The sequence below is a fragment of the Acytostelium subglobosum genome (assembly GCF_000787575.1).
Source record: "Acytostelium subglobosum LB1 DNA, scaffold: scaffold62, whole genome shotgun sequence".
In the NCBI taxonomy this organism is placed as follows: Eukaryota; Evosea; class Eumycetozoa; order Acytosteliales; family Acytosteliaceae; genus Acytostelium; species Acytostelium subglobosum.
The window spans coordinates 1-8,209 of NW_012236471.1; the positions used below are offsets into that span (position 1 = coordinate 1).

General features: G+C 41.8%; 4 protein-coding genes across 4 annotated transcripts; 3 read left to right on the plus strand and 1 right to left on the minus strand.

Annotated features, from left to right (window-relative positions):
- Positions 1-1,080: 1,080 nt before the first annotated feature.
- On the plus strand, positions 1,081-1,418 carry SAMD00019534_126470 (hypothetical protein; the record flags this gene model as incomplete). Its single annotated transcript, XM_012892124.1, has 2 exons — positions 1,081-1,198; positions 1,273-1,418. 2 exons carry the CDS (start codon positions 1,081-1,083, stop codon positions 1,416-1,418), a joined length of 264 nt encoding a protein of 87 aa, XP_012747578.1.
- Positions 1,419-1,949: 531 nt separating this feature from the next.
- SAMD00019534_126480 (hypothetical protein) lies at positions 1,950-2,970 on the plus strand (the record flags this gene model as incomplete). The annotated part of the gene is made up of 4 exons (XM_012892125.1): positions 1,950-2,211; positions 2,266-2,283; positions 2,353-2,604; positions 2,693-2,970. 4 exons carry the CDS (start codon positions 1,950-1,952, stop codon positions 2,968-2,970), a joined length of 810 nt encoding a protein of 269 aa, XP_012747579.1.
- Positions 2,971-3,253: 283 nt separating this feature from the next.
- SAMD00019534_126490 (hypothetical protein) lies at positions 3,254-4,264 on the plus strand (the record flags this gene model as incomplete). Its single annotated transcript, XM_012892126.1, has 1 exon — positions 3,254-4,264. One exon carries the CDS (start codon positions 3,254-3,256, stop codon positions 4,262-4,264), a length of 1,011 nt encoding a protein of 336 aa, XP_012747580.1.
- Positions 4,265-4,428: 164 nt separating this feature from the next.
- Positions 4,429-5,439, minus strand: SAMD00019534_126500 (hypothetical protein; the record flags this gene model as incomplete). Its single annotated transcript, XM_012892127.1, has 1 exon — positions 4,429-5,439. A coding segment is annotated over one exon (1,011 nt), but the record flags the coding sequence as incomplete, so codon positions are not given.
- Between the last annotated feature and the right edge of the window lie 2,770 nt (positions 5,440-8,209).

Genomic DNA, 8,209 nt, shown 5'->3' on the forward strand with positions numbered 1-8,209 from the left:
TCAACGACACCATCACACACATCACTTTATAGTTATAATTATATTTGATTTACATATAAGTGATACCATTCGATAACACTCGTTGTGTACTTTCCATTGATGTCTATCATCATATTCATACAATCATTTATTACAGATAAATACAGAACGAGGCTGGGTCGACCATTGCACACATTACCTCAACTTTGGCGCCCGATCCACAATCAATCAATTGAGTGTCATTTTGATTCACAAATCTCATAATAGTGGAGGTTTTTGACTCTGAAATAAGTATCGCGTCAGTCACTCACCCACTTTTATATATTTAATCCATTCAGCCAACCCAGTGACCACAATAGTGGGTGAAGTGGGTGTTTGATGGGAGGGCGCCATGATTTAACTACATAAAACCTCACAATCACTTAATAGTGGATGTTTTTGACTTTTATACATCATCACAATGCTGATTCATTCTATCTATGTTGTTAATCCCTCTCTCTCTCTCTTCACTCTCTTCTCTCTCTCTCTCTCTCTCTCTCTCTCTCTCTCTCTCTCTCTCTCTCTCTCTCTCTCCCCTCTCTCTCTTTTTGTATAATTGTATAATCATAATTAATGTCACAACAACAGCGACGCAACACCAGACAATTCGAGAGCATATCTATGCAAGATGAATCCCTATACATTGCAATTGCTACAATCGTTTCCAATGCATTGTATGAGGTTGAGGAGATAGATTACAATATAATGCAAAACATTGTCAAGGAGGCAGGATTTACCGATGAGCAATTTAATATGTTCTATTCTATCGCAAGCTCGAGAGGACATTTTATCGACGGTGACGGAGAAGAAGACGGTTCAGAGGATGTCGACAGTGATAGAGAAGAATACGGTTCAGATGAGGATGTCGAAAGTGACAGCAACGAGGATGATGTGTGGCAACCACCAGCAAGACCAAYGAAGATATYTAGAGCTGAGGCACGATTGGACGTGGACGCAAAGACAGATGATGATGTAGGGCAAGCAACAAGACCAACGAAGATATCTAGAGCTGCGGCACGTTTGGACGCGAGGGCAGATAGGTTGGGCATACCATTGAGGGCTATGAAGGGTCTTGTCCGCGATGTAGGCAAAGAATACAAGACAGACTTGCGCTTCGAGAACAAAGTATATGAGGCTCTACGTGTGGCATCAGAGGATATGATCACATCCATATTTGTGAGTATGTATGATTGATGAGTGGAGCAACACAACACCATGCAATTATCATTTACACGACACGACCCAAACATCTAGACGCCAAGAAGATTGCGACCGAATCAAAGAGACCTCAAACTGTCAAGCAGTCTGACGTTTTGTTGGCAATTAATATAATGAACTTGGGTAATCAACTAACTACCATTCATACACCACCTACCACACACCATAATGATCAAACATGAAGATTCGACGGAATCACCATTTTCACAACTTTTTTTGGCGCGAAGACTATGTTAGCGAGACCTGGCACTCACTCATACACAAGTCCTTTATTTGGGAGGGGGAGATCATATTCTCTATTGCTAGCTAGCATCAACAGGATAGATACAAAGATATGTACAAATAAAACATACATTGCATATAATATATAATGTTGGGAGAAAAGCGAATACTAGAGAGAGAGGTGTTGACGACTATATCACCTTCACTGAATGGCAAGACGATGACTTCTACGAATGGTCCCGCATTCAATTTGGCAAGGACACATCCGATCTTCTGAGACAGCATGAAGTAAGCGCCAATGTGTTCTGTGACTACACAGAGGGCGAAATCTCATCACATATAAATTTCATCACATATAAACTCCATCACATATAAATTCCATCACATATAAACTTCATCACACATAAATATCATCACATATAAATTTCATCACATATAAGTCACATCACATATAAATATTTATTGCTTCAACAGCAAAGCCTTATTAGAGAATGGATAGTGATTCCTTGTATCGTTATTTCGATGGCACAGGACACAAATGCACACAATACTTCATGAAGAATGTTGTTAACTACGAGCTGAGACCATTGAACAGTAAGCAGGTTGTATGGAACAAGCTCAACAAGACCTTTGTTCCAAGAGAAGATGATGTGGATGACATCATCAGAACCCATCACATGGGACAGGGCGTTCACCTTCACCGAGGTGTCCTGGCCACTGTCACATCAATATCTCATCTCTACACCATTAACAGTATGTGCCACATCTCGATGATCGACATATATGCCCATACTCACTTATACGTAGATATCAATGTTAGGGTCCGTATGTTCATCAAGCTTTGTCATACTTGCCAAGGTATATCAACGCAACCAACTTCGAATCAACACACAGAGCCCTTGCAACAACAACAACAGCAACAGCAACAGCAACAGCAACAGCAACAGCAACAGCAACAACCTCCATCGCCAAACGAGGGGAGCAGCGACAGTAGTTTTAGCAACCCCTCATCACAAATTGATCAAGATTCCATGGGGAGTGACAATACAGACGACGAACCGGAACATGGCGATGATGATGCTGATAAAGATGACGACGAACCGGACAATGATCCGATCTGCGCATATGAGGAACGTTCCATGTCGGGTATGTACTCAGTGCGACAAATCTCTCCCTCCACAAGGCCCAAGGCCCATATAGCCATCTAATATAATCAATCACACCACCACCTTAGAAAAGGACATTCTCATCCAAAGAATCCACATGATGCTCATGTTAAAGGACAACAACGCACTAAGAGTCTTTTCCTTACCAGCCTTCAACCACAGATCAGCCAATGAAGTTAGTGCCCTTTCAAAGACCTACAAGAAATACTCGCTGTACCTGCACCCAGACAAGAACACACAAGGCACAACAGCCAAGCAACTAGCTCGCATACAAGAAGCATTCAAGCTCATGAAGAACGCCTACGAGTCATTGATCACTGGATATAAGACCATTAAAAGGGACTAATCTTTGTGCGGGCACATTTAAACACAGATTGTTCCCGCTTCAATCATTTGCGGGGATAAATCGCATTTAGTTTATTCTCGCACTATTTTATGAGGGAACATTTGAAACACAGATTGTTCTCTCGGCAAGGTTACCCATTTTGCGCGCCACTTTTGAATCGAATCAAATTTAGAGTGTCGTTTGTTTGGGAGCGGAGACCATCATCTCTCTATTGCTGTCATCAACAGGATAGATACAAAGAAAGATATGTATACAATAACATATACATTACACATAATTCATAATGTCAGGAATAAACAAGCGAGCATTAGAGAGAGACTATAACTATAGCACCTTCTGTCAATGGACAGACGACGACTTCTACGAGTGGTCCATTAGTCTATTTGGCGAACATACGACCAAGATGCTGAAGAAACAAGAGGTGAACGCAGAAGTGTTATGTGACTACACGGAGGATGAACTCAAGGCACTTGGAATCTTGTCTGGGTCGATAAAGAAGATCATTAAGTTCATACCATCGATCAAGAAGGCGATTGAGGATTATACAGTGATGAGCGACCCCAGCATATACACCCCCATCAAGCGCGCCGAGGTGGTCTTCAGGAGCTTTCTCGCACCTGGCAAGACAACAATCCCATTTAGCTCATTGACGGCAACACAGCTTCCACCTCTGACACGTGGCGTACTCGAGTTCACCAACATTCAACCGCTATCTGGTGGGGAAGTTGGTACATACCTTGAACATCTTAATTCGATGATAGACGCCGGCTTTGCACTCAATGGAACCAATGAGGCGACAAGGAAGATTCACGTCAGTTTCTTGTTGGCAAATGCTTGCAACATCTTCAATGGGTCGAGGCCGGCACCCATCGCCCGTGTGGAGGCGGAGAGTCCATTGGGAAATAGCACTGCCACCATTACTCGTGGTGTAGCCGATTACATCATCTTCGTTAGGAAGGTTCCCATCTGTGTGATTGAGGTCAAGAATCAAAACTTCGACAAAGGGTCGCTACAGGTCATAGGAAGTGCACACAATATCTTCTCCACCCATGGTAGGGAGATCAAAGTCGTCTATGGCATCTTGACCGATGGTATCACATGGGTTTTCCAGCAAGTGCGTCCGGGCAATGTCAATGAATCGATGTTGGTACACCCTGTCCTTGATAGGTTCAGGTGGACTGATGACATGGTCAAGAACACTCTCACAAGAATCTGTGCGCTGTTGGACATGATCGAGACGGATATTGGGGACATTGCACCTGCACCGACGATAACGACTACAACAACCAAGTAGAACTCCCCACTATTCAGATGATGGGCCTGTAAGTAATAAACAAACAACATGGCTCTTATATATAAGAGGTTTATTCATCAGCGCCCGTCTGTTCCGAATCAGTTCAATCAAGAGGATACTGTTTGGCAGATTTGTCAATGATTGGTGTGCACATTGTGCAATTATCCACGCCTACTTTTAAATTTATTCGGCTTCTTGGGAATCCTCGCTCTTGCTGCATTCAGTCTATTTGTGAAACTGTTTCCAAAAAACCTTTGTGTGGAACGGTCGTATAGTAGTTCGCTCATATTTTCCAGACAACTGCATTTGATCATCTCCTTGCATCTGGCGCACGCAGCGGTTACTTTCATGCCCATACATCCTGGGGGATGCTCCTCGTTGTTGGCGTTATTATTATTATTATTGTCATCGTCATCATCATTCTCGTCATCGTCATCATCATCATCATCATTCTCGTCATCGGCATCGTCATATTCATCTAACTCTTTCGTCTCTTTCGTCTCTACGTCTTCATGTGACCGGTGTCCCAGAGATTGTTTAAGTTGCGCAATGGAATCAATGCCAACAGGAGGAGTGTGGGTATCGACAGATTTAAATCTGGGAGCTGCTGTAAAAGTAATTGGTGTCGCATCCGTAGTTTGAGGTGATTCGTCATACTGTATAAACCACTCTTCAAATGCGTCGAGGAGGCTGACGGGGTTCGTATCGAATTTGAAGACATCGACTCCACCATGTAGAGGACTGTTGATTATGGTCATACATATTGAGAGTAGCTTGCTCTCTATATCCACTACGTCGTACCTATGATCTCCCACCTTTGGTTTGAGAGGGAAGAGGCACCATCCTATAGTATTATCTATAAAAATCTTTTTTCTCTGATGTGTCGTTATCCTATCGTATATGCTATAAGTTGAGCTCCCAATATATGCTGGAACAAGATGTGTATTTCCCTTTTGTTGGAAGGATTGGAAGAAAATATAAACTCCTGGTATTGATGTGTCCATTTTTGATGGTGATTTGGCAAATGGTGCACAAATCCACTTATGTGTGTCCACCGCTACATGTCCCGGAAGGATAATATTGAGAGCAGCACTGATTTTCTTACTGCTGATAGCTTGAGGGGCAATGAGCATTATGAGAAGTATTATTATAGTATACAGAGATAGAGATGTCATTTTTGTTGTGCGTCTGTGTGTGTTGTGTTGGATGACAAATGGAAGTGATTGCTTTGCCTTTGCCTTTGTGCTTTCATGCCTCAAAAACACAAAACGCGCTTAAAACTTAAAAAATAAAATACAACTAATCAATGAAAAAAAAGAAAAGAAATTGGCAACAAAACAGCAGCAACGCACTCGAGGAGAGAGCGCACTACGAATTTGATTGTATTTTGTATTGTCAGAGCCTAACTAATCCAACTACACAATGTTAATATTACTACCAACTTACGTTCTAAGAATAATTTTGCTACATCTTGACATTATTGATGTATTATGTTTTCTCTTAGTAAGCAGAAGCATCTTCTCACTTCATAAACTCATCGCACCGTCACTGAAGCACCACTTTGGAGCTATACCATCATCATCACCTTCACGACAACCGACACCGAAGAAAGAAAGCCTATATAAATACCTGTCTACGTTTTCTAAAGAGCTCTCAAAACCAAACCCTTGGAGTTTGCACGAGCTTCCTCAAGCCGGAGAAGATTTACCACAATTATCACTGCCCTATTTCAACAAACCTCTTCAAGTTGGACAACTACCCCAATCATTGACACAACTGTCACTTGGTGAATTCGATCAACCCCTTCTAGTTGGACATATTCCTCAGTCAGTGACACAGATGTCAACGAGATGTTTCAATCAACCACTTCAAGTTGGGCACATACCACAATCAGTGGTACAACTGTCACTTGATCATTTCAACCAGCCACTCCAAGCTGGACACATACCACAATCAGTGGTACACCTGTCACTTACTCATTTCAAGCAGCCACTTCAAGTTGGACACATACCTCAATCAGTGGTACACCTGTCACTTGATCATTTCAAGCAGCCACTTCAAGTTGGACACATACCACAATCAGTGACACATTTGTCGATCAGTGGTGAGTTCGATCAATCACTCCAAGTTGGATATATACCACAATCAGTGACTCATCTGTCAATGGACTTTTTCTACCAGCCACTTCAAGTTGGACACATACCACAATCAGTGACACATTTGTCATTTGATATATTCGATCAACCTCTTCAAGTTGGACATATACCACAGTCAGTAACACAATTATCAATGTCCCGTTTCAACCAACCACTTCAAGTTGGACACATACCACAATCAGTAACACAATTATCAATGTTCAATTTCAACCAACCACTCCAAGTTGGACACATACCACAATCAGTGACACAACTGTCACTTGGTGTATTCGATCAACCACTTCAAGTCGGACATATTCCACCGTCAGTGATACATCTGGAATTGATACTTTTCAATCATCCTCTCCAAGTTGGACACATGCCACAATATGTTTCAAGTTTAACTTTTGGCAGAGAGTTCAATCAACTTCTCAAAACAGAGTACATTCCATCAGTTAGATCACTGTCTATTCAATGCCCGCAATTTTCTCCCGAGAATATCAGTTTGCTTGGACACAGCTATCTCAATGAGCTTAGTATTGTCCACGTAGCTACAAAAAGCAATTGTAAATCTGTTGAGCCATCCTCACTTTTACACCAGGAGACAATTTCACATTTTTCAAAGATGAATACTCTTTCGCACTTAATCGTCAAGATCAAGCCGAGAAAGACGACGCTCAAAGGAATAGATGGTGGGATGCCATTCTCTATTTTGTATTCATTGCTCAAGTTTATTCCAACAATCACTCTACAATTCTGCTTTCGGTCTAGTGATGCCTTTGACTTTGAAATCATTTGGAGACTGATTGACGACAAAACAGCACTACTAGTCCCTATATCGGATGCGGATGATAATGGAATTGTACTATTTTGGAAGTTTGCAACAAAACCAATACGCAATCCTTGGTCTCAGGCCGCCACATTTAAGACTTCAACTGTGTCACAAGCCGAGCCCAACCCCTTGCGTACTCTTACTCTCCCGAACGATGATGTGGCTCAACTCAGAGAGTTCCTGAAGGGGAAAACGATAATTCAGATGTCCAGGCTTACAAAGGACAAGCTAAGCCAATATCTAACAATATTTGGTATACCAACAACCTCAGATACACAATTGACTAATCTAAAGTTGGCAAAAGTACTATCCAAGGTATTAAGTGATCATAAAAATCAACAATCAAGGCCCATCTGACCAGATTGCAGATTGGATGGCTATCTTCCAGACGTGTGTTCAACAACAGTGGTTTCCCACAGTGAATAGAATATATTTTATTTGTTAGTTGTTAGTGTTTGTTGCTTTGTAATTCTTCTATTCTTTTTTGTCTTTGTTTGTGTTGGTGTTTGTTGGTGTTGGGGCCAGAGCCAGTGGTGGGTGTCCGCTGAATGTCCATCGTTGGAATACGTTTGTCTCATCGCATGATACAAATAGAGGAGTGTAAACGCCGAGTATATCGTAGTAATGGAAACACATGTTTGTTCTGGTATCGACAATCATGTAATAGTTTGTTCCAGCTACCGATCGGATTTCCAAATTGTATGGATCGTTTGAGACTATAGAAAAGTAGATGACATCGTCAGGATGATCAGGATCGTGTGCTTTATCGCCTGGCTTAATAGTTAATGAAGTAGTATCGTGCAACAGGATCACATTGGGATATATGTCCCAGCTTTGGGTAGAATCTCCAATACTTCCACAATCTCTCAGTCCAATTGGATTAGTGCCGTTGAATGATAAACAATGTGCATTGTCTCTTGAGGAAGTGATGAACTGTGATTTCAGGATAGGGCCGCCGTTGAGATTGATATTGTACTT